Source organism: Agelaius tricolor, unplaced genomic scaffold (assembly GCF_023055355.1).
Source record: "Agelaius tricolor isolate 1412-34295 unplaced genomic scaffold, bAgeTri1.0.p SCAF_4, whole genome shotgun sequence".
Taxonomy (NCBI): Eukaryota; Metazoa; Chordata; class Aves; order Passeriformes; family Icteridae; genus Agelaius; species Agelaius tricolor.
The window spans coordinates 27,564,420-27,590,893 of NW_027269264.1; the positions used below are offsets into that span (position 1 = coordinate 27,564,420).

At 37.1% G+C, this 26,474-nt stretch overlaps 1 protein-coding gene across 19 annotated transcripts in view; it reads left to right on the forward strand.

Moving 5' to 3' along the window:
- Positions 1–26,474, forward strand: part of MPDZ (multiple PDZ domain crumbs cell polarity complex component) — a 93,377-nt gene that overhangs the window by 28,158 nt on the left and 38,745 nt on the right. For 14 of the 19 annotated variants that reach the window (XM_071424993.1, XM_071424992.1, XM_071424994.1 and 11 more), the window contains 12 exons: positions 1,567–1,762; positions 3,069–3,167; positions 5,082–5,161; positions 5,859–6,005; positions 7,209–7,376; positions 8,340–8,525; positions 11,305–11,514; positions 13,939–14,055; positions 16,574–16,732; positions 19,588–19,875; positions 20,784–20,907; positions 23,900–24,098. In XM_071424993.1, coding sequence (XP_071281094.1) covers positions 1,567–1,762; positions 3,069–3,167; positions 5,082–5,161; positions 5,859–6,005; positions 7,209–7,376; positions 8,340–8,525; positions 11,305–11,514; positions 13,939–14,055; positions 16,574–16,732; positions 19,588–19,875; positions 20,784–20,907; positions 23,900–24,098 — 1,973 coding nt within the window. The remainder of the gene's footprint in view (positions 1–1,566; positions 1,763–3,068; positions 3,168–5,081; positions 5,162–5,858; positions 6,006–7,208; positions 7,377–8,339; positions 8,526–11,304; positions 11,515–13,938; positions 14,056–16,573; positions 16,733–19,587; positions 19,876–20,783; positions 20,908–23,899; positions 24,099–26,474) is intronic. The other 5 variants (XM_071424995.1, XM_071425007.1, XM_071424996.1 and 2 more) reach the window with 4 other exon arrangements.

Sequence of the window (26,474 nt, forward strand, 5' to 3'; positions counted from 1 at the left end):
CATGAAGTACTTGTTTAAAATACTCAGTGGATCAGTGTTGCAGTTCTGAGTCCTTTCCTGACAGAGTATCTCACCACAAGTTTTCTGATTATGCTACCTGCATGTAACTTATAATTATTAAAAAAAATCTTGTATGTGAGGCTATATCATTATATATCCTCCTTATCAGTAGGAGGTTGGTAAGTGTGAACTTTCAAAATCTGATTCAAATTGAGCAACTGTTTTCAAAATTATTTTAAGAAGTTATGTTCAAAAGTTTTAGGTGTTCAGAGAAATAAGAATATATTTTCATCTATAAACTCTTGGTTTTGTGGTGGAAATCAGGTCCTGAGTGCAGGGAGTGCATTTTTGTGTCTCTCATATATCTGTCCTTGCATTTGTGTGAAAACAGCTCTAACAACAGGTTATGGTCTCTCTCCAGAAGTGCCTGCATGTTTGTTTGTGAAAGTACATATATTTTTTGTAATGATTTACATGCTGAATACAAATGGCTAAAATGGATTATTCCAAAGTTTGTTTTCTTCTTCTACTCCAGCTGCAGAAGGAGAAAACTATTTGAGTGATCTCAGACACTGAAGAATAAAAAATGTTTTTTAAATATGGTTTTAGTGTGGAGGAAAAATTAAATAGTCACACCTTATTTTTAGTTACTTTAGAAGAATTTCAGAGAAGGACAACAAATGACTAAGGGTCCAGGAGATTCATTCTTCATTTAGGAGGACTTAAAATAATGAAGGATGTGTTTTGTGTAGATAGGCAGAAACAAATACAGGAGTCGGAGAGCATTGTATTGTAAGAAGTATTTGAGACATTTAAGGCACTGTGAGGTAGATGTAGGAATAATAGAATATAATGGAGTTTGCAGGGAGAAGAAGAATAAAACATGGTGGGTGCTAGGTAGGGGTAATGGGATAGAATTAAGAAATGTCAAAGTTTTGAATTTCATAAAAAAACCCATAATAAAATAATTTGAAACAAAGGAGGCAAAATTTTATTCTTTAAACTCTTATAATGATGAACCAGCGATAATGTCTACTTGTTTGCAACAGTGTTCTGTTTCTAAATTGGAATTCATGGTGTTCATTGGTAGACTTCTCTGTATCTAAGTTTACTTGACCTCAGAATGACTGCACTCTGTAGGTCTTTCTGCCCTAGTGGGTCGATGTGTGTCTCCTTGTTTCTCCAGAACTCCTAGCCATGGCTGTGTTGTTTATTCACCCAGTATTATCCCTCAGAGGTAGGGATGGCTGAAGTGGTTGAGTGACAGGCTGTACAATATGCCCTGCACAGCACATGCTATATCCTCTCCCACCTTGCAGAGCAGATCTGCCTGGCTGCATCATGGTGGGTGCTCCTCCCCTCTTTGCTGTGGTGCTGGTTGTCACCTAGCTCTGGGCTACTCCAGTGGGTGTGCTTAGCATATCCAACTACATAAAACGGTATAGGTTTTGTTCTTGCCCCTCCACTTGCTTTTTGCTTAGGCTAACAAATGCTTAGAGCTCACTGCATTGTTTTGCCCTGAACTTTTTCTCTGTGGGTGAGCTGAAAAGCTGCTTGATCCTGCAGGTGGATGGAACAAATCTTCAGGGTTTTACTAACCAGCAAGCAGTTGATGTTTTGCGGCACACGGGACAAACGGTTCGGCTCACTTTGATCAGAAGAGGTCTTAAACAGGAAAATCATATTCCACCCCAGGAAGACTTCAGTGCTCCTGTTGAGCAGGACTTATTATTCCAAACAAGGGATAGTACCACAGCCAAAGGTAATTAAAACTGGCTTTGCTGTTAAGTTGGCTTGAAACATTTTTCTTTTCAATTGCAAACTGTAAGTAAATGGGCCAGATTCATTCTGGTTAGCCATTACAGATGGTAATGGTAGCTGCTGTACATGAGGGTGGAGTTTTGTCTGCAATGGTTTGATTAATCTTTTATATACAGTGGCATTATTTGCTACATTTTCAAAGTGAGTGTTGAATGTTCTTTCCTGCATTGCACTTCTGTCTGAATTGCTTCAAGCCTTTGATCCTGCAAATCTTTGAATGGTAAGAAGGCAGCAAATGTTTTATTCATACTCAGGAGTGAGAGCTGCATTCAAAAGCAATCAGAGAAAGACCCTCCTTGATGAGCATAATCAGTCTCATCCCCTTTTACTTTTGCTTGTTACAAGGTAGAGGAATGAGAGGAGTAGCCTGTATTTAAGGGCTGATAGGGTATTGACAATGCATGTGTAAAATGTTCAGATGCCAAAGACCAGTAGTAATTTTGCTGCTGATGACTTGACACTAGTGCAGCTTTATCTTACATACTCTGCACATATTTAAGTATATGTGCCATGTCTTGAACGTCACTGTTTGAATGAAAGTTATGTATCTGCACAGGGGCTGGAAGCACAAAATAGCTGCTTGTGTTATAGTTTGATGTCAGTGAAAGTATGTCACAAGTAGTCAACAGAGGCTTAATCTCCATCTTGCACAAGATTTTCAAAGAGCCAGTAGCATCTTACATGTATTTCATCCTCCCACTCCCACCATTAACAAGAGGTATAGGCCAGTGTTCAGGATGCTGTTTCTCCAGCCAACAGGTGTTCAAGACATCTGACAGGTCACAACAGACATAACAGAATTTGGTGGAAGGAGAGGTTTTCTACATATGAAAAGTGTGCCAGCTATACAGCTCTCCAAGGGTGAAGCATTTTTGTTTCCAGTGTCAGCTTTCTGAATTGCACAAAGGAAAAAAAAAAAGAAACAAATACAAGAATGTTAAAGAATGTTATATTTAGATGTATTTTTAGTTAGTCATAGAAATGCAGGTACTGATGGTTGTGGTGGGTTCTTTTGTCAGATTTTTTCGTTGAACTCACTGGAGAAGGCAATGCATTAACAGAAGACAATGTCTTTGAAATGTGATGTTTCTTCTGGGCCACACATGCCAGATTCCATTTGCAAAATATGAGTACTCTGAAGTCCAGTGAAGGAGAGAGTTGGTGTCCCAGAGCATACCTGTGAGCTTGATAAGTATTATGACATATAAAATAGCTAAATAGCTGAAAAGATTTCTTCTTTTTTTCAGATAACAATGAAACAGAACAGGGATCCCCATCACTGCCATGCAGTGCCAGTGTGGTAAATATGGGAACTGACGTGAAACAACAGGAAACAGGTTCTCAAGGTTTAATATTTTATTCTGTGAAAATGCCCTTCTGTGTGCTTACACAAAGATCAGGTGTTTTGTGTGTCTTTCCATCTTCTGCAATCTCTGTAGCTGAGGTAGAACTAGAAAGTCAAAGTAGTCATACATTTAATCATGGGCTCTCAATTGTAAGTTTTGTTGGTACAGGACTACTGTATGTGACTGAAAATAATTATATGCTGAAGATATCACATGAAGCAGTCTGATTTGGCTACTTGCTTAACCCTCTCCTAGTCTAGTTTTGCATATCTCTTAGTCTAGCCTAGGAAAAAAAATGTTTCTTTCCCATTCCCTGTTATCTTTACAGTTGTCTGCAGCTGTGCAGCTGCATTCCAGCACTTCTGCATCTTCTGATGAATTTCCTTTTCCCAAATTCTTGAGCTTACATTTCATTTAGTATTCTCTGGTAATGTCTGAAATTCAGTCAGTTCTGGTTTACTGATACTCTCCAAATTTTCCCATACTTTTTGTCAAAATTCCTATTTTCTATGTTTTTCCTGCTTGATCTTCTAGAGCACTGTTCAGCATTTTCAGAAGTCCTGTGTGCTGATATGCTTTTCAGATTTAGACATAACTTGATGTGTCAACTTGATGTGTAACATTTTTGTGCTTCTGAAGTAAAAGGAGGAACTGAAAAGTTCTGCGATATATGTATTTTCATAACTCATGCTTTCTGATCTTCTTGGATAGCTGACGGAATTTCTTTTTAACTTCCTCCCTTCAGATACTGCTGTGTCTTGGCTTTGGGGAAAGTATTGTCCTCCTTGAATACAATGCAACATCTGACTTTATATTTAGTAATGTCTCTGGGCAATGACTAGACTTAAAACACTGTCTGAGGCTCCTAGTCATTTTCTATTCTTACTAAAATTACTTTGAGATTTTGAGAACTTTGTAATGAAGATTCTTCTCCTTGCTTGTGATAAGCATTCAGATCTGAAGAGTTTATTTTGATACTTACTGTAGACACAGCCTAGACCATGGACCTCGAGTATGTAGGATCCTGTTAAACTTGCTGTGTTTGCTGGCAGCTGTATCTAAATACTGCTTTTTATTGGTTTCTGCCATAGAGCCTAGACAATGCGAATGAGGGGGAAATGAGCAGAAAGACAGCATTTCTCTGTTTTTAAAACCTGCAAATAAACTTTCAGTCAAATTAAGATTTGCCACAGTTTGCTACCTAGTCTGTCACTGTATCACTGTACTTCTCCCGCTTCCTTCCTTTCCAAGTTTGTTACTGTTCTTTAGCTATTAAAGTAATTTTTTAAAAAAGCAAAGAACTTGGACTTCTTGCATTCTGTTACTGACCTTTAGGGCTTACTGTTTCAGAAAGGTCTTTCACAGTTGTTCCCATGGTTTTAAAAATAAAAGATCTCCAGATTGTGGTTTTTGGACATTCTCTGTAAAATACAGGGTCTGTCCAAAAGGATCAGTGTACATTTTTAAGCCCTATTTTAGCTGTCCTCCTGAATTAATCTGACCAGCACACATGTAGTCTGATTTAACATAGGGCTTGAATACAACCTTTTCATTTCCTTTGTGTCTATTATCTTGAAAAATTGCAAATACTTGACTTAACTCTGAGGCTAGTATGTATCTTTTTTCCCAGCCACCAAACTATTTGACTGTTCATGTCTTTCAATACACAGTTAGTTTTTCATTGGAATGATTGGAATCTTTTGATTGGAATCTTTATACTGCTTTGCGAGTTTTTGCTGTGGTAACCCCAAGCTTGGTGAGACTAAACATGCCAAATTTTTAGTCATATTTAGGAGAGTTCTGACATCATGGGAATGATTGTGTCGTTGTGCATGTTCCATATACTTTATCAGTTGTAGGAGTTTACTAGGTTTTTTAATTTTTTGTCACAATAATCTTAAATATAAATTTTAGATTTCCAGCTAACTAGTACAGAAGAAGCAGCTGCAAAGATAAAATGGCAGAGGATTATGGGTTCGAATTATGAAATAGTGGTAGGTAAATTTTGTTTACTCTTGTTAAATATGCATCTCTTTCATCTGTGCATCTATTATCTTGACAACATATGGAGAGAAATATGCTTGTATTGCATTTGTAACTTCATGTATGAAAATTACACATATGCTCCTTAGTATCTTTAGATTATTCTAATTATAGACTTTGAATATAGATATGTATTTTTCTGTATTTTATCAAAACCAGAGCAGACTTGTATGATTACTGTGCCCATGACTATTGTTTCACTTATTTTCTAGCTTCAGGAGAATAAATGTATTTAGAGAAAAAATATTTAATGTGAACTTCAAAGCTCACTTCATTAGCTAGGACTTGAACCTTCATTCTCATTCTGCATACTGTGTAAATGATTTCACGTAATGATCTAAATAACGCATAGAACATATACTGTAGATACAGAAAAAAAGTAGTATCTGATTTTAGGAGATCACATGTAACAGATGTAGTGTCTGCAGAACTAGGTATTATTAGATACATTGTTGTCATAAGCAGTTCCCACTTGTGTATTGAAAAGTGGTCGACGAGTCAGTTTTTACCTGACTCCTCATTTTACGTGATAGTACTTCTGGTTTCTCACTTCTGGAATTTTGACCTAATTGCATGTTAATTGAAGTGGAAAGTAACAGATCTGGCTGTAAATATGACAAATGTAACCATTTCTTCATCTTATTTTAGGTGGCTGTGGTTAATAAATTTAGTGAAAGCAGTGGGTTAGGGATAAGCCTTGAAGCTACAGTGGGTCATCATTTTATCAGATCTATCTTACCTGAAGGGCCAGTCGGACGAAGTGGCAAGCTGTTCAGTGGAGATGAACTGCTAGAAGTAAGAATAAGTACTGCTTTTTCTTAGTCTGCATTCAGTAAGGTTTTTGAGCAGTAAGTTTCTTCTCATAGGCTATGACCATGGGAGTGATGTATGCCTAACGGCATGCCAGTTAGTGGTTGAGTAGTCACTTCATATATACTTACATATATTTATGTGAGTACACGTGCTTACATACATACATTTCTTAGCTGACTTTTCGATAGTCCAAGGTCTCTCGCATAGTCTAAGCTCAGCTGGCCAGTAAGCACCATGCAGCCACTTGCTTACCTACCCTACTCACCCCCAGTCTGCTGGGATGAGGAGGAGAATCAAAAGTAAGACCTTGTAAGTTGAGATAACCGCAGTTTAATAATTGAAACAAAGTAAAGTATAATAATAATATTAGAAATATTAGTAGAAAGGAGAAAAACCTTCAAGTGATGCGCAATGGAAGTGTCCACCACCTGCTGATCAATGCCAGAACCTGTCCCTGAGCTCTGATCAGTGCACTTTCCAGTTAATTCCCCAGTTATATACTGGGGACATGACGCTCTTGGGTGTGGAATATCCCTTTGGCCAATTTAGATCACTTATCCCTGGTGTTCCTTCATAGCTTTTTTTTTTCCTTTTTTGTACCTCCTCACTGGCAGAGCATGAAACATCAAAAACTCCTTGATTCAGCTTAGCAGCAGCCAAAACACTGGTGTGTTATCTAATCCAAAACTGAATCCAAAACACAGCACTGCACAACTAGTGAGAATAAATTAACCCTATCCCAGCTGAAACCAAGACAGTCACCAAAAAAGAATATGTAGCAAAAGTATTAAGATCTAATAGGATTATCCCAACTCAGTGAATGGACTAAACATCTAATTACTTTTCTAAATTATTCTTTTAGAATTAAGATGTGAATTTGGTTTATATTAATGCAAGAAACATGAAGGTACATTGTATATGGTGTTTGTAGGGCAGTGTCATGCAATTTAAAAGACCATACATACATTTAGTTCAATACGTATCTTGGTACTGAGAACCAAATTGAGTAGAAATTAAGGGTTGGAAGTGTCTATTAGCATGGGGATTTTTGTTGCTTTTATTTTACTTTTTTTAATGAGGTGATTAGTGAGTTGGGGTTGGCTTGGGTTTTTTTTACTCATTTTTGTTATTGTGCTTCAAATGAACACTGTAGTTCTAATCAGTGTGTATTCTTTATTTTTTGAGGTGAATGACATCTCTCTGCTTGGAGAAAACCACAAGGATGTGGTCAGTATCTTGAAAGAGCTGCCTATTAAGGTGACAATGGTGTGCTGTCGTCCAGTAGCTCCACCTGTTACTCAACCAGAAATACTAGAGAGTCTAAGCCTATCTGAAGTTCAGCTCACAGAAAAGGTATTTTGTCTTTAAACAATCACCGAAAATGACAGTTTCCTTGAGAAAAAAGAAGATTAAGTTCTTCTATATGATTAGAAATATATTTTAATATTTTTGGAATTGGAGCCAGTCTAATAGGAAACAGCAAATAATGTTTATATGCTATTTTTAGGCCCCCAGAAGATATGAATTCTGGCTGGTCAGAGGCAAAATATTCTAGGATGTGGGGCTTTCTCTCTAAGTACTGTACTTCTTGTCCTGTAGGCAAGATATAGGAGTATAACAAATTGAACTTGGGTTCTTTAGAATCTGAATGTATTTAATCTAGGTTTGAACTTTGCTGCCTGGGTTTGCATTGCACATAGCTGTGTTTGCTTTCCTTGACTTACGCTTCTGTCACTTGTAAGTGCACAGCTCTGGGCAGCCTGGTGAACTAAACATGTAGGAATAGCCTAGGGTGTAGTATACAAAGCAATAGCATTTGTATGAAAAGAGAAACAGTTAACTCTGAGTTCTGAGCAAGGCACCAAATTCAGCTTATAGTTTCTAAACTTCTCTATGAAACCAAGTAAAGAAAAGTCTGTGTATGTACATATTTGTTTGTTTTTACTTTTATTAAATATTCTGGCTACTATAGTATGATTACATTTAATGAAGGCATATTTTAGACATGATATTTAATAACATATATTTCCCATATATTTGACTGCATATACTAAAGAAGTTTTTTGAAGATTTTCATTCGACAGAATTTTCTAAATATTTTTGTCGTGAGTAGTTTAATATACTTGCAGCTTGGCTATGAAGGATATGAATTTTGCGCGAGGTTTATCAGTGTTTGTTAAATCTCCTGAGTGCTTGCACTTCTTCTGTGTTTAGAGATATCACTTAGGTTTTATCTTTTTTTTGTAAGCAGGTTTTTGTCTCTAAAGATTCTCAAGTGTTTACATTTTATTGATGAACATTTACTCTTTTTCTCAGGGTCACATAGAGCTTGGATTTGTCGGCTCCTCAAACACAGAGGGAACAACTTCGGAAACAGCTGATAACGGTCAGAGTATGGAAGAGGTGCAAAGCTCGTCTCTGGCAATGTGGGAAACAGAAATACAGCACATTGAGCTGGAGAAAGGGAGTATGGGGCTTGGATTTAGCATATTGGACTATCAGGTAATTTCTGCACTTCTTTGGATGGAGGACAAAATACTTCATATTGTTTGGATCTTGCAGTATGTTCTATGCATTTTAAGGGTCAACAATAATTGAAACCAAGCAATAGAGTAGAACTAATCACAGCTGATAGGCATTCCAGTAATTATATTACATATTTGTCTCATTGTATTAAGACTACAGTTTCGAATTATAGTAATACTGGTTCAGAAAAACAGATGATCCATTATATGCTAGGGTTTTCAAAAACCTGTCTCCTAGTGATCCAAGGACAAGAAGTTATGTAGCCAGCATATTTAGGCATTTAGCCATGTATTTTGCACCTGCAGTGAGGTGTTTAGGGCAAGATCCAATAAAGGACTTAAATGCTTAAAGCAGGATTTACTAAAATCCAGAACTGTAATTCTGAAATCCCTTGCTTAGCTGCTGTCTGTCGGGGACATGCTTAAACATCCCCATTCATTTTGTGTTTGACTTCAGAATTCCTGGATATCTAAAATATGTTTCTTGGTGTGTCCCAGTCAACAGCTTACTGCCTGTCTCTTGCCTTCACTTGGTAAGGATGTCAGAACAAATATTCCTCCTGTTCCCAGTTTTCCAGTGGATAATTTTTAATTGAATATCAAGTAATTTCTCCCTGAGGTCAATGTAGGCTTTTGCTGAGCTGTGCTGTGGTGCTGTGGGGGTCACATCTCTTTCCAGGTTTCTGCTTGATCTTGTCCATAGAAATGCATTTGCATCTGGACATAACTTCCAGGGGGAAATTATGGCCCCAGGGCACTCCTTACAATTAAGCTATGGCTTAGATTTTGCATTTGCACAGTGATAAAATGAAGAGCAGTGTAGTGTAATAATGTGAAGGATAAAGGTATAGTAAAGTGTCTTTTATGAATGCTGAGCACTGACTACTCTTTAAAGTGTTGCTCATGATGCTCTGCAGTGAGACATCACAGAGGAGACTGAGTGTTTGAATCCATGTCAGCACTCAGTAGAAGATCTTTTTGCTTCAGCCTCTTTTGAGCATTAACACAAATGGTGGGTGCGTATGTGGTTAGTGACTGAATTTTGTGTATGGATAATAGTACTATAGGCTTGTGGGAAGTGCCTTAAGCTGGTTAACGTATTTTTCAAATATAAGGTAGTATAACTTACATTTTTCAAATAGAAGTTGGTCTTCCAGCTTTACTCAGCTTTCTAACACTTAGCTTTTTTTTTGATGTTGCAATATTTGGGTACTGTCATGTGTTCTCTCCTTTGATGTGCAGTAAAAAAATTCCACTTTGTCACTGAACTTTTTCTTTCTTATAAGACTGTGAACAGTAAACTTACAGGGAGATTTACATTTCTATTTCTCTGTTTCCATCAAATTCTCAATTCATTTTCAGTGAAGGGTGAACTAAACTTAAGGAGATTTGTGCACGTACTAATGCATTCCTTATGTTTTATACAATGGCAGGCCTGTAGAAAGGTCTGCATAATTTCTAACCCTAAACAGGACTGCCACATAGACCAGAGAGGCTTGTTTTGTTTTTTTTTCCCCAAAAATGTGTCATGCAGTGCCATCTAAAGTGACAGTGTAAATATTTACTGTTAAAATAGTAAGGAAAATGTCAATGCTCAGCAGCACTGCTAGTTACATTTTGACTTGGGAGGTGTTTTATTGCTCCATGGCATTTTTTTTTTTACTGTCATCAAGTGCTAAGGGTCTTCTTGATGTCCTTCCTTCTTTCCTTCACTCCCTCCATCCCTCTCTCTCTCCCTCCCTCCCTCCCTCCATCAACACTTCTCTCTCACACCAGCTTTCAGCAGTCTCCGTATTCCTGTGGCATTTTCATGTTGCTTTGATGGTGTCTCTCCTTTCAGATGTACATCTTGACATAAAAACTTGTTACAGCTGCATGCTGGTCTGTAGATGTTTGCTTTTCTCTACTTTTGCTTTCAGTAAAACTGTTACAGGGTTACATTTTTTGGGTTCTTTTTCTGTTCATGCTCTTAAGTGAACTGCATGTTGGAAGTATTAATATGATGTTCCTTGTGAATGTAGTTCTGTAAGAATTGCAGAAATTTTTTGCGTATGTGATAATTGTTATAGAAGAATTATATATCCCTTTTAATAGTATTTGATGCTAGTTTTTTTTTAATAAAAATCAGTATATTGGAGGATGATCACTTAAAAGCAGTTTTCTTTCTTAAAAGCAAATATCACTTCGTTTTGTCTTGTTGATTAGTCCTATATATTGGTATGTTCTTCTCTCATGTAAGTGTTTAATTAGGCATGCACAAGACCTTGCTTCTTGAAAACTACTTTCTCATTTGAGCAATATCATGAAGTACAAGTCAGTTATTGAAAATAAGTAATTCGTTCCACTAGAGTGTATGTGTTATATTTTCCCCCATCTACATTCCCCACCTGTGTCCTCTGAGTGTGAGGGAGGATGGAGTTTGCAACACTGTTGTTACAGTAGGAAGTCTATGAATTTCTGGTGTGCATGAATGACACTGTGCACATATAGTAGTATTTTAAATTGGAGATACATGATGGAACATCACCTAGACAGGAGTAATAATTTTTACATTTAAGAATTGAAATTAAAGGAGGTCTAAATGTATGCACAGTACAGACAGCATGGTTTGCTCCTACTGAGGGTTCATCTAGAGGAGAACAACACTTCTTAATAACACAACTCTAGTCAATAAAAGGTCATGAATAAAAATTGTCCTCTCAAGATATAAAAGAGTAAAAAAAATTAAATATTTTTCTTCCCTTTTATTTAATTAGGATCCTGTTGATCCAGCAAACACTGTAATTGTAATTCGCTCATTAGTTCCCGGGGGTGTGGCTGAGCAAGATGGCAGACTTCTTCCTGGAGATCGGCTTATGTTTGTCAACGATATCAACTTGGAAAATGGCAGCCTGGAGGAAGCGGTGCAAGCACTGAAAGGAGCCCCGACAGGAACAGTTAAAATAGGAGTTGCCAAACCATTGCCTGTAAGGATTTGGGAATTCAGTGTGTATTTTTCATATAATTGAAGCTGGTACACGCTGATCCTGACTTCTCCATACATTTGTGTGTTTTGAGGTACAGTTGGGTGGCCCAAATATTACCTCACATGTAGGAGTAGCCTGGGTAGTATATTGCTGGTGTAGTGATTGCAGGACCTAGCACACATGTCCTGCAGATGAAAAAACAGCAAAACACCTTGCAAACAGCGGAGTCCTTCAGGGCTGAAAGTTGCCATAATATTGTACACTGTACACTTTACATGGTTCTCTGAATGTGTGAGATGGTGACATAAAGTTGGTTTTGATTTGTGTGGAATTTACTGATTCTTTGCTTTGCAAGGTATAGTATTGTTACAGCTGCTATTCTGCTTGGGGAGGTTGTTTTATTTATTCTGGGTGTTGTGTGGGAGAAACAAGAAAACATTCAAGAGGTTCAATAACAAATTTCTACTTGCAAGCTTAAGAACATTAAGGTAGAATAATACTTGGCAAATTTTAAAATGTAGGTATTTTAGTTAGAAATGCAACCATATAAAAGCAAAAAAATAACACTTCAGAAAATGTATATGGGAAAAGAGAGAAAAAGAAGGGATAAGGATAGAAAGGTATGTAGTCACCACCCATGGATCCAGTGACAAGACTTGATTATTGCAATTTCAGTGCCCCTTCAAAGTGCTGGTCACAGTCTTGATCCACTGGGGATGGGGGAAACCCTTGAAACACAAAGTTCAAAGAGTTAATACACGCTCAGGCTAGGTGAGAATGCCCAACTACATCCCATGAGGTGGAGAGTTTTACACTGTCTCATGTAACACCATAGATCACGGGGCATTTCTCCCTTTGATGGTTTATGACACCTAAGATGTTACAGCTTCCTCTCAGGTTACCATAATGGAGTGAATTACAGCCCATGAGAAGGCATGAATACCTTCAGGCTTTATATGAGTGTCCTGGTAGGTCTCTAGAGGGGAGTTTCACACCTGAGCCACTTGTGTAAGGTCATGGATATGATAAAAAGCACCATGGCACCTTGCAGGATTTGCTTTTTACCAGCCTCTTCCCTTATCTGGCTCAAAACCCAGCTTGTAGCCTTGGGTGGTGGGTGTGCACCCCCTCTGTAGCTGGGTGGTTACTTTGTGCTTGGTCAGCAAAGTGCCTGCTGCTTCTGCAAATGTTTGATGCATTGACGATTAACATTCCAGCCCCTCACAAGTTTCTATGCAATCTTTGTATTTAAATAGCACACTTTGTTTATGTTATATTGTGTGGTCTTCACTTTGTATACATCTAACTGGTTATTTCAGGTTTGGTTTTATAAGGTAGTCTGGAAAAATTTGAAAAAGGAGGTTAAAGGTTACCTATGGTCACTGAGATAGTATCGCAGTAAGAATGCTAGTGAACGAGCATCCCTGGTGGGTTAAGTTCAAATCAGGAGAATGGCATTAGTTCATACATACAAGGAAGATACCTTTCTCTATATTAGTAAGTGCAAGTACAGTTTAAGGGGTTCATTTTTGCCTTTCATAAATTTATAATCTTGTAACTCTTATGGATGTAGATACCAAATTTTCATTCTTAGTAGATCTTTGTGGAGTGAGTGGGAGGGAATGTCTATTGTTTAAGTTCCCAGAAACCTTGCTTTTTGTAGTAAGAGAGTACATTTTAACTTGCTCTGCTAAATTAATTTTTTTTAATTGGAGACTCCATATTAATTGCAATTGAAATTTCATACTCTAGAAGATGCCACTCTAAAAGACAAAATGCATGTGGTTTTGTTTCCCTAAAGTTGTAAACATACGGCATTTGCACTTCAATATTTCATGTATTAAGTTTGCCAAGTAATTAAATGTTGCAAATAATCCCTGCTTCTTTTGCAGTACTGGACAAATGCACCTACTATCAAATTATGTTGGAAAAAGGTCTTGGTTTATAGTCAGATTACATTTTGTCCTCTAGAGGCTGACAGATACAATTGTGAAACACAGAGAGTAGATGAAGTCTTCCTGCCTGCAAGCAGGATTGCTCTGTGGCTAGCAAGATTATAAAGACCTCTGCTGTTAGGCTCTTTCTCTGTTGGCAGCTGTGATGGCAGTTTTAGTTTATCTTTATTAAGACCAGAAATTGAAAATGAGCCTAGACTTAACTTGTGGGCTCTGTGGTATACCTGGACAAACCTTTTTCATTATTTGGGGTTTTAGAATGAGGTGTGAAGCTGAATCAATTCAGGTAAATTAAAAAAAAAAAGTCTCTTTACCCACTGGATACTGTGACTGTGATTACAATGATCTCTTTGCTGCATTTGGAATCCATTTGCCTTTCTGAACAGCCCCCTGCCCCTCTCACAGAATGCACACTGCACCTGCTGTGTCCAGGCCACTCATCCGACTCAGAGCTTCGTTCTTTCTGCAGCTTTCACCTGAGGAGGGCTATGTCTCTGCTAAGGAAGATTGCTTTTTCTACACTGCCCAGTCACTTGAGGAAGAGGGGCCAGCTGATGCAGCCCTCTTCCATGCTGAGCTGGCTCTGGTTAGTGGCCCAACTTACCACAGATTTCTTCAGTCTTTGCATTTTGTAGTGAAAGGAGTTGCCTTGTCACTGTCCATGCTTATTTTTAGTGTGCACTGTCTCCACATTACTCATCCACCATAGGTGGGATGGATTCTGACTTTGTAGAAACTGGTGTCTAGAGACTTCGTCTTTTTGCATGAGCTATGAATCTGGCCTCTGATATGTTCACTGCTGGGGAAAAAAAAAGTATTCTGCTGATGTTTTCAAAAGTGCATGGCTATCCCCTTGTCCTTGCATGCACTGAACAGCCCTTTGGAAATCTCACCTTTTCAGATGTGCACCTTTTCATGTGCCTATTTTTCTATGTATCGTAATACATCACTTTTCTACTGTGGAAGGTTTTTGATATTCCCTTTTTGCATGTAATCCAGCGTTACAAGGAATACTCTGTCTTCAAAAGCTGCAAATACTTCCTCCTAATAATATTCTTCAGCCTTCAACATCAATCAGTGATTATGAGATTTACAAGGTCAAAAGGTCTTCACTTGTACGAACAATGCGGCTTACCTGAGCATTCAGTGCCTTACATAGCCCAGAAGTTGCCAATAAGAACTCAGATTAAAAAGACACAGGACCTAGGGCACAGCAAAAAATCCCCCAACCTCTCCTCCCACAAAATAAAATAAAAAAAACAACAATGAAGCAACAACCCAGAATACACATGTATATGTATGTATTCTAAGTGTGTATTCTCATGGTTGTTTGTTCTGTTCTGGGTCTGATGTTGAAATTATTAGGCCCTCATTTTCTGGGCACCTGAGCAGGGAAACAGCTTCTAAACATGAGAACTTAGTTCATTAGAGAAAAAGTCAAAATTGAACAAGAACCTGAAATGTATCCTGTCAAGGAGAAAATCTCTGCATTACTGCTTCCAGCAGTTTTGCTGTTTTTTCACATTTGTATATGACAAGCTGATTAATAGCTTGCTTTTAAACAAGACTGCCTGTTTTTAATTCTTCAGTTTGTTACCTTTAGCAGTTAGGTAACAGTATTTTTCTTGCTCCATTCATTTAGAAGAAGCACAAGTTTTGTATTCTAAATAGCCTTTAATTGAAGATATGTTGAAATGATCAAATTCAAACTGTCTAAAAAATTTGACTTCTATCTGTGCTTCAAATAAAAAAAAACTTGTGAAAAAAGCAATGAAAATACATGGCTTAATAAAATTGTCAGTCAAGTTTGTCAGTTGTCTTAATTAAATGTGCAAAATGGGAAATTAAATTTGCAGTCACCCAGCTGAAGATATGTTTTGAGAGTGCACATATGAGATACTGTTTTTCATAGACAAATCGGTACTCAGATTTTACAGATATGTTCTGAATTTTCACAATATTTTTTAGGCCATAGCTTTGGTAAAACGAATATGCATTTTCAAGAAGATGAACTGAGAGTAAGTTACAGCAAAGAAGCAGTTTGGATTAGCAGTTAAGTCTGTGGGCTTGAAATAATTTAAAAAAATAATTCTTTTTACCCTGAAAAGGAATCAGTGTGTTGAATTACTGCAGATTGTTGCTACTGCTATAATGGATTCATAATATGATTAACCACAGGGGCTGAAAAACAAGTTAGATCCCATCTCAGTAGATGGGTGCACTCATCTGCTTCATACAAGTTTATCATATGAGGATGGCTTTTAATCCAGTGATCATTTTGTTGGCCTGCAATATGTTCTTGAGCTCTGCCAGGGAGATGAAATAATAATCAAAGTCTAGTGTATGAAGCACCATAAATTAGGGGTTTTAGGGCTTAATTTTATTCTCGTATTTAAAAGAATATGAGTCTTTGAAAAAAATACGTTTCATTTTTAAAAAAAGGCAAAAATACTACCCATGTCAATGTCTGAAACTTTTAAAAATATTATTTCTCATGTAAGCGTAATAGAAATGTACAAATACTTATTGTAATTTTGTTGTCAAAAGCAAAATAATTTAAAATCTGTTAAAAAAATCACATAAAGATTTTTTCGTATAAATGCACTTAAAAGCTCTGTAGTTTTCGAAATTGTTTTTAAGAGAGTTTAAAAATAACTGATCCTAAGTTGAGTGAAGAGAACATTCCTGACATGTGGCACCAAGTGAAGTTCACTATTTTGTCCATGCTAAAAAAAAATTAAAAAGAAAAAAGAAAAAACTCTAAAGAAATCAAAATATAGACACCAAAAAGTACAGTGGAATTCTCCCAACACTTTGTACTTCTATTAATAGGCATGAGCGTGCCTCAGCCCCGCAACTTACTCTGGTTCAGACTCTTGCATTACTTCAGATATTCTTTGCAACCTTTGAAGAAGTAGTAACACAGATTTACTGGAAGCAGGAAGTTTTTCTTCTGCACTGTGCAAATGTAATTTCAATCTAAAACATGGAATGAAAAAGAAAAAGAAGAAAAGTCTCAGTATGTAGTGGCTGGTGTGCATGTGTTTGAGGCTTATGTGATGTGATGGCAACAGCCTGGCTGATTGAATTGCTTTTGTTGTTAGGTGGACTCTGGCGAGGCAGATCTAGCGGATGAGTCCACCTTAGAATCACAGTATTCTCTGGAGAGAGACGTCTTCCAGGACTCAGTGGCAGCTCTGCATGACAGTGCCTGTAGCGGTGAGGTGAACGACAGCTTCTCTCTTCCATTATCAACTCCCAAGGTAAAATTGAGGATGGTTTTATTGATGGCAAACTTTGATTTTAAGTGTGAGCAGGCTGTATTATCAGATAGAAATGTTTTGTGTCATGCTGGTTCAAAATGCTCTATTTGCTAGCAGGGTAAAATTTTGTTTAGAGTAGTGCTGATATCTTGCAGATGTCTTTTTTGAAGAGAGAAGCACACAGAAGGCACAAAGCTTGGATTTTTGCTAGATGAAGCATGATTTTTGCTAGATAAAGCATGATTTAGCTAGAGTATGGTGAACTGTTTGTAGTATTAAAGGTGTGGTGAGCAGTCTGCTAGAAAAATATAATTGTCATTCAAAGTATAGTAAAGAGTGGTAACACAAAATTACTCTGTTGCTCATATTTTAGTATGAAAAGCAAGACTAAATTTTCATCCTTATTTTTACTTTTATGCTTCATAATTTGTTTGTTTCTGTGGTTTTGAATGAAATTTTCATAATGATGCTGTCATGAAAAGCAAATCCTTGAATGTCAAAACTGCTAATAGTTTTTATGTAAAGCAATAAATGAAGATTTATTTCAGAGTATTAAGAAGATAATAGCTTTTTTGGTTCTTAGTCACATACCCATAATAACCTGATTGTGTTATCTTTCTTTCCATGGTTTTTCATGTTTTTTTTAATCTTTAGATTTTAATATCACTAACCTAGAGCTTTCCAATTCCATTCTCCTAGCAGTCTTCATTGAAAACCACTGGGTTTGCAGTCTGTGGTCTTGAATAGAGTAGCTGCTGCTTTTTCTGCCACACCTGAGCTGCAGTAACTCCCATTAACCATTCTGGAATATGTTTAGCTCTTATGAGGTGCTGGTTAGAAAGCAAGATTAATCTTCTAATGGTTTCTCCTAATCCACAGAAGAGCACATTTCTGCTGTGCCAGTGGGACGGCTTGTATTGTTTAACTCCGTAATTGTTACTTAAATGGATTATGCATTTTACATGCTTAGGAGCATTTTGTGAGATAGAGACTGGATTTACATTATATATCGCATTGAGGCTCTAGAAAATCTTTAGTTATTTTGACCATTGACTTAAAGATAGCTTTGGTTTACATACTCTATTAAAATACCATGGTCCTGACTTTTCAGCGTCCGTCTCTGTACACTAGTATGAAGTGAGTACTGTACACTAGTATGTACACCGTCTCTGTACACTAGTATGAAGTTCTCATCAAGTAGCCTATTCATGATTGAAAAAACAAACATAGTGGGAAGATCTGTCTGATGAAGACTTTTGAAGCAAGGAAAATGCAGTAAAAATTAAAACAGCACTGTTTGATGCTGTGAGGAATTCAAAGATATTTCAGTTATTTTTTCAGTTATTTCTGGCTACAGGGCAGTTGGTAGATTCTGCCAGGTCACTTTGGTGTCACATTAAAATAGGTGTTGAAAAACCTATTTTAAATAATGCAGATGCTCTAGTGAGGCCATATGTTACTGTAGTTACGAATTCCTGGAATTGTGTTTGTCCTAAAAAATTGCATCATTGGCTTTTCTTTAAGTGAAACAAAAATAAAAATGAGCATATGATGCAACTCTTAATATATGGCATACAAAATAAATGTTGAGTATGATTTGATGCTTGTTTTCACTGATTTGGAAATGGATATGAAACAAGCTTAAGAGTACATGTCCCAGCTGCATTTGAAACCTTGTAAAATAATTTAAATAGATTGTAGTATTGTGTTCTGTTCTCAAAAAGGTAGGAAATTATGTCATTGATTGTATCATGCAGATTAGTTGTATTTAGGCTCTACTCAATTATCTTCTCAGCTATTACTTAAACCACTTATTTACTGGTAAGCCTTTTTTGATTCTTATCTGGGGACAGAGCAAGCCTGTATGTACTTCATGAAAGTTGACAAAAATGAATTCTAGGGCTCTTGAGACAAAATGTTGCAAAATATCCCCAAATCCTGGGAAGCGCATCTCCCCAGCTTTTTGGAGAAGCAGTAGAAGAATTAAAATAGGACCAGTGGATAACAAGACAGATAGAGGTAGTTGATTTTGAGCTCTCTTATTGCATTTCAGAAAAAAATCTCTAATATTGATACAGAGCCTCTAAGTCTAACTTCTGAGTCCTTGAGATACCTTTTTAAAATCTAATGGCCTAACTATTTTTAAAATAACTTACTTTAAAAGGTCAGCTAGAGAATATTTGAAGTGGTTTTTTTTTCCAGAATGTTGTGATTGTTGAAATCCCTTGAAACATTTCAAAGTCATGGCCTCAGAATTTTGTGTAGGGAACTTAGTCCTAGTAGTGCAGCCATAATTGGTAGATTTGCAATAATTATTAACTAGTAAGCTTCTGCAATTGCATTATTGTATTTCATTGTTGTCACATTTCAAATCCCCCATATTCACCTTTTGCTGAGTTTTGACCTAGTTTTTACTTGTCACTCTCTAAGGAAGAGAAGTCTGAAAGTTTCTGCTCAGTTAAATGGAAGATAGCATTACATTCTTATTGTCTGAGCTGTTTGAAATTCCTCTTTACTTGCTAAGTGTGCTGAAAGTATTGCAAAATTCTTTCACCTGAGAAAAACAACTGTATGCTTGAATTTTAAAAACTTAATGGAGTTATTCAAGTTAAAGTTAGTAACTTGTACTGATTTCTGGTGTTATAAAGCAGAAGAAATGGTCTAAGAAATCAAGTTCACTTTATAGTAGAATGAATGCCTGTAGGGAACTGCAGATGACATTGGTCTTGCTGATCTCACAGCAATATGTTTAAACTCTATGAGATTAGTTTTTGTTTAAGGTTTTAGCATGAAATGTGGTTTTGAATAATACTACAAATGAATGGTGATTGTTTATTGTCTCCTGTGTTGAATAGTCTGTTGGAGAGGAATGCCCAAATGCTGCAGGTGATTTCCATGTGTCTGAGAAGAATCTGTACAACATGAATCTGAATCAGAGACTGAGAGATGAAAAATCTGTAGTGGACAGTAGCCTGGAACCTGCAAGTGATTTTACTAAAATAGATCTTCTGACTCTGGAAGTTTCAGATATCAACGAAAATGAAAGTGAAAATACAGCAACATGGGCAACATCTCAGACAGCATCAGAAGTTGTGCTAAATACAAGCCTTGCTACTACCACACAGCTTGATCCCAATGAAAAAGTAAATTTGTTTGCCTTTTTTTTTTTTACAATCATTTAAAAAACATACAGAAAGGCTGTAATTAGACCAAAGAATTTCCTGCAGGAATTGTCACAAGCCAATAGCCATGTATATTTCTTGGATTATTAATTTCCTTTGAATATGTTAGCTCACATCAAAACTTTGGGACATAGACCTTTCCAAAACAAGACAGAATTTATTTTACTGTCATCAAGACAGTATTTTCTCAGAGGCTGGCAGTACAGGGGTATATACAAGTCTTCTCAGACCTTGCATCATTGACACTGCTAGGCACCTCCTGGGAGGGATGGGAGTTTGCTTAGCCCCTGTTAACCTTCACAGGGACATGAGTGCACGTAGGAGCTGCACAGCTGGAATTGGGCCTAGGAAGCCGAGGGGGGGTGGTGTGAATGTCTTGCATCATGCTGTTCTTGTAAGCCTGTGCAGTTCAGCTCACAAACTGATCTGTGATAGTGCAGTGTGCAAACATAATTTTCCTTTATATGACAGTCACTGTGACCTGTGTTTCTTATTTATTCCATTCAGTGATTTATTAAGAAATGCTTAAAAGAGTTGCAATTTCTTACAGGATTTGTTACTTTGTACTGGCAAATTGTTAGACATCTGTGGTGAATGAATGTGAAGCTCTTGAATTCGTTATGCTAATTTTGATATCTCTAAATTAAAAGCGTGCTTTGTGATAGATGTGATACATTGCCTGAATGAAAACACAATTTATGATATTTAATGAAAATATTGATCTTTGGTGAACTGACTTTTCTGTCTGCATAAGGAATCTGACTTATTTATGTACATGGGTTTTGTGTAAGGCAAAAGTAGTTGAGATCAGTGTGACCAATCATTTTTATCTTGGTAAACTGAGCTGGTGTTATTTTCCCTTATGTTAGGATCAATTGCATTTAATGGAAAAGAGATGCCCAGTGTCTTTGGAGGGAAATTCCACACCCCAAAATTCAGTCAAAAACATGTATGAGAAGACTATCACTATTGCAAAAGGCAATTCAAGCCTAGGTAAGTTAGTGAACTTTTTTTGTAAACTCTTCAGGAATATGACTATTGGTTTCCCTTGTAGGTTCCCTGTTTAATTAGTAAAAAATAAGTATTTTCCATTTAGTGGGAACAGGACATTCATTCTTTGCTGCTCTTTCCCTGTTTGACAGTGATGGCACTGGATCACGCTGTCGTTGTGAACACAAAAGTGAAATGTGCAGTCCATCTGACAATCTGTTCTCCCATAAAGGATTTTAGTGTTTCCTTAGTGTTTACAGAACAATTTTAATGCATCATTGTTCAATGTACTAATTTAGTGGAAAACCAAGATATAGCCAAGGAATGCTGTAGAGGAACAATGTGGTCAAAGAGCTGAAGATGAGACTTTCAAATATTTGTAAACACAAAATGATCTTGCTTTCTGAGGATGGTCAGATGGGACTAAGCATTCCTCAAGTTTGAATCCAAAGTGCCTCAACATTTCTAAAAATCATGTCATTGATAAATTTAATAGGCAGTATTTTTGGCTTAATAATATTATCGTTTTGTAGTGAAGTTCTAAGTTTTTCAATATCTGCAATCTGCAACTTCCTGAGCATACTGACTAGAAACATATTTTGGAGTGAACACACACAACAGATGATAATGTTTTTAATTGTCCTGTCCTACTCTCAGGTGTGGCCCTGGGCAGTGTGAGGAGGAGAACAGGAATAGAACCCTCTGAGAGCCCATGCTTTGTGTTGACAGGGAAGGCTTTGTGTTGAAAGGCAGTGATGTATGCCTCCTGTTTGTGGCTTGTTTGTTTATTTGGTTTCATTTAGGTTCCTAGTACTGTTTCTTCCAGCCAACTGCATAACCTTGAAGACTCTTTGGGATTGGTAGAGCAGGACTTTGTGTGGGTGCTGGCTAATAACTCTGCAAATGCTTTAAAATGGGCTGTCCACAGAACTGGATGTTTATAAACAGTCCCAAGTCAGGACTTCCTTGCTGTGCAGAGGTGGATGTCAGTTTTTTACAGCTGTGATGCTGTATTTCAGTGGGCATCTTGACCTAGAATAAACTGCTTTCTGATGGCTGGATGCTCAGTCTGCCACATACTACCCTCATGAAACAGCCATCCTTCAAAATGGATCTGGTTTAAAATTAGGATCTGAAAAATAAAAAGATGTAGGAAAGGCTGATATGGGTATAAGGTTTATCTTTCATTGGTGTGAGAGGCTTGGTTAACTACTACCTTTACTGGCCTCATTGCCAGGCTGTATAAAGTGTACGTCACAATGCATTTCAAAGCATCTGGATTTTGTAAAAAAACGTTTCCTTTGCAATAAACTCCTCATTGAGTGGAGTAGGTTTTCATTTATGGATGAATATTTTAAGTGCAGTGAACATCAAAGCAAATTTCATCTCAAGCTTGATGCGGCATGAAAATACAAACTTCAGCAGGGTCCATATTGGCAGACATTTTATGCATAAAAAATAAGACTGGTCTTGATATGTACAAAATATGAATGTGAATATTGCTTTCTTCTGGCTTTTGACTGAAGCGTTTTTCTTCCAGTCTGAGTGTGCTCTGGCCTGGGAAGCAGCTTCAGCACAATGACCAGTTTATGCACATGGCTGCACTGCTTTTACCCTTCATTTTTAAAAAAGCAGCTAAGTCAAGAGCTATGAATGATGTTGCAAGCTGCAGCTGCATGGATTAAATAATTGAGGGTTAGGAACTGGCACTTCTTTTTTCCTTTCAAATGGTGTCACCCTTATTTTGCAGCAGCTCTTTAATGCCAGCCGCTGCTGGAGCTCTAACATTTTGACTGTGATTTTTTAAAAGATGAGAAGCACCCAAATGCAGAAGGGTTGAAATGCCATTGTCCTGCAAAAAGTTTGGCAACTTTACAGTGGAATTTGCATTTTTAATCTGAAACTGTAGGTTTCCAAAGTGTGACATCAGGCTTTCAGATCTGTAATGATGGTGTCAGCATAGGAAAAGGGAAAGAGTGTCTGTTGTATGTGTGATGTTTTCCTAAAGTGCTGTTATACTACCCTCAGTAATGTCTGTTACTATTTTAACCAAACAGCAAAGTTAGGTTCAGAATTTCAAACCACATTTTGAAAAAATAAAAAGTTTTTATTAAGCAGTATTAAGATAGTGGAAGTCCACTGAGTGGACTTCAGGGTTCCAGCCCTGCCTTTCCCACTGCCTTAGTGAAGAACTAAGTTTTTCCTGTAACTGTTATTAGGGTCTGTTTCATGAACACTAACTGCCCTGAAGATAACAGTGACAACTCATGTGTGTAAGAACAGTCACAGTGATGCATGAAGGCCATCATAAGTCAGTCCCTATAGGTTCCCCATGGGAGAGGAGATGCCAAGAGGATATCCATCTTATTCCCATTACTGGAAAGAAAGTGGAGTTAAAGGGTATAAATATTGAGAAGCAGTATCCTTCTGTTTAAAGTAAAATATTGGGCTGTATCCATTAGCAATGTACAGACTTTCACAGAAGTCAGAATGCTCTTCTGGGTCTAAGCTACGGCCCACCTAAGAGAGCGGGAAGACAACCAGCATCTCAGTGGGATCTGATTCATGCTTTCTGTGAAAGTAAGTGTGTATTTGTTTTCGGCTAATAATTACCTGTTTAATCATTCCACCTTTCCAAATAGAGTTGTCATAAACAAAAGTAAATGTGTATAAACTCAGTGAACCATTAAAAGAGTGGTGATTTTAAATGGTTTTTAAGCAATTTCATTATCTTTCTTATTTTTTGCTTAAATATTCTGCTGTCTTAATTTTTCTTGTATTGAACTGAGTATGTAAACTGATAACAAGGTAAAGTTACTGTAACTGTGATTTGTAGTTGCTGTCTCAAAGGAGGAGAGTAAGAGCAATGTTTATAGGCTTGGTGATATTGGCAGGTTGGCTGGCTGACTTTTCCTTTCCCTGTGCCCCGTTTCTTTATCTTGGCACTAGAGCTGTGACTCAAAGACAATAACTGTTTCATGTGTTTTTACTATAGGGATGACAGTAAGTTCCAATAAAGATGGTTTGGGAATGATAGTTCGCAGTATCATCCATGGAGGCTCAATAAGTCGTGATGGACGGATTGGTGTTGGGGACTGCATCCTGTCCATTAATGAAGAGTCAACCACTAACTTAACCAATGCACAAGCCCGGGCTATGCTGAGACGACATTCACTCATTGGACCAGACATAAAGTAGGTAAAACTAGATGATGAGTTATGGTAGGAAAAAGCTGATAATCAGTTTTTTTAAAATTTTTGCAAGTCTTTAAATGAAAATTTCGTTATTACACATCAATTTAAGTTGCAGCATCAGATGGATAATTCACCTTCAGATTACATTTCCATGGATTTCAAAGATGAAATCACTTAAGTGAGAGGCTTCAGATATTCTTAGAAATCACTGTCATGAGTATCATTATTACTGTCCTGCCTAGTTTTATGGGAAAAATAGGATTAGACAGAATTTTGCATTCATAGTATGACTCTTCTGAGGAAAGTTACAATTTTCTCAAGATGTTTGTGGTTCTTGAAGCTGAACTCTCCCAGCCGTTGCACAAGTAATTTCGTCTAGTTTTTTTCATGGCTTTTGGTTTTGGGTGCCAGACAGAAAGTGTGAAATATGATGTCAGTGCAGAAAATTAATGCTTAAAACATTTCAGTATGTCTATGACAAACATTAGAAACACTGTTTTCTGTAGGCACTTCCAATTTTTTATTAGTACACATGAATGAGCTGTTGCTCTTGTGCACAACTGTCTGCTCTTGGTAGTAGTAGTTTCAAATTTCCAATAGTTAATACAAGTTTTGAGAACCCCTTTTGAGGAGAAAGTTTCTTTTCCTCAGGTTCACAAAATTGCAAAATTTTAACTGCCTTAAAGTACAATTCTTTCTAATTGCTGTGGTTGTGGAATTAACTTTGCCTACAAGAAGCATCTGGGAATGAGGCTGTTCCTGAAGATGTGGGTGGAACTGTAGGAACACCAATGCTGAGTTTACAGCTTCAAAACTTAATGACTATTTTCTCTGTTTAGCCTGTGGTAACATTTATTGGGTCAGATATGGAAAGAGATTAATGGAGTTGTTCGTAATAGACGCCTCTACTTATTGGTAAGGGTGTCCTTGAAAGAATCAGTCCAGTCCCAGTGTGGTTATGGGTGTAACTGAGGTTAAAACTGGGTTCAGAATGGACAGCAGGGCATTCCATACTCGCCCAGAAGTATTCTAGCTTGGAAGAGATCTAGTGTTTTCGGAACAGGTGGGCAAAGTACCTTCACAATGGCTACTGGGGTTACTTGCCTGCCCCATAGCTGTCATACATTTAAGATTATGATTTAATGTAAGCCTGTTTAAATAAAGGGATATGCTCATAAAATGAATTACATTATTGTTAATGCTCTCAGGAATATAAGCGAGTCAGTGTTGATAAAGTCTGACGTTGATAAAGTCTGAGTATTACTGTAGGGTTCCAAACTATGACTCCCTATGTCATGATTGAAGTCAGTTGTATGTGCACATGCATGTGTGTGTATATCTGCTTACAGACACAAATGCTGCAGCACTGTTCTTCTATGAGGAGTCTTTCCTCATGCTATAGTTCATAATCATAGTACTACATAGTATGTTCACTATTTGTGCTTATGCTTTTATAGCTGCTCTATTTTATGCTGGGTGACTACAAATTTTGTTTTGTAGTCTTATTCTTTTGCAGTTATGTTGGAAATCTTGCCTTAGGTGTGGATATTCAGATTTTCCAGAGAAAAATGCATCCCATTTCTGAAAGATACTGCAGAAAAGGAGCGATTGCTATTCATATTCTTACTCAATATTTTTGTCTTTTGCTTTGTATTTATGTTCTTTCTTGCATTCCTGTGACAAGTTTTAAGAGTTTTTTCCCTCCACTTTAGAAAGTATTTTTCTCCACTTTAGAAACAGAAAGACTAAATCCATTGGTAGTTTCTAAAGGAGTCTTGCAAGAAAAATGACAGTATTTTTGTGACTACATAGTTTTGCTGTAGTACTATTCAGCATAATCAAACTTTTGTTTAATTTTTAACTTGAACAAGCAGTACAGGATCCCAGAAAAATATTATGATACAAACATGAGGCTAACACCCCAAATCAGAAATTTGGAGATGAGGAGCTTCATGTTAAGCTTCACCCCTCCCCCATTCCCCTCCCATATTTGTCAATTTAGAGCTGATGTGGTGCATCACCTTGCAGCATTTTTGATTTAAGGGTCATCATTTCAAAGATTTAAGTTGAATCTCTGCTGTCTTCCTTGGAAAACAAGGGTATGCTAGCACTCAGACGTGACCATCTAGATATCATTCCTCTTAGTCCTTACTTCAAAATTTGGCCTTTGTAGATTGATTTTTTGGGTAGCTGGGTGGCCCAGAAAAGTGATTAAGCAGAAGTATATTGCTTCCAAAGCTGTATTTCAAATAGTAGCAAATAGTATTTGCAGATAAAACACAAAGCTGTTCTTACAGGCCATGTAAAGGCATTCTTTAATTCTGTTAAAGGATGTTTGATTTTCAATAGTTCAAGAACAAGCAGCCTGAGTTTTAG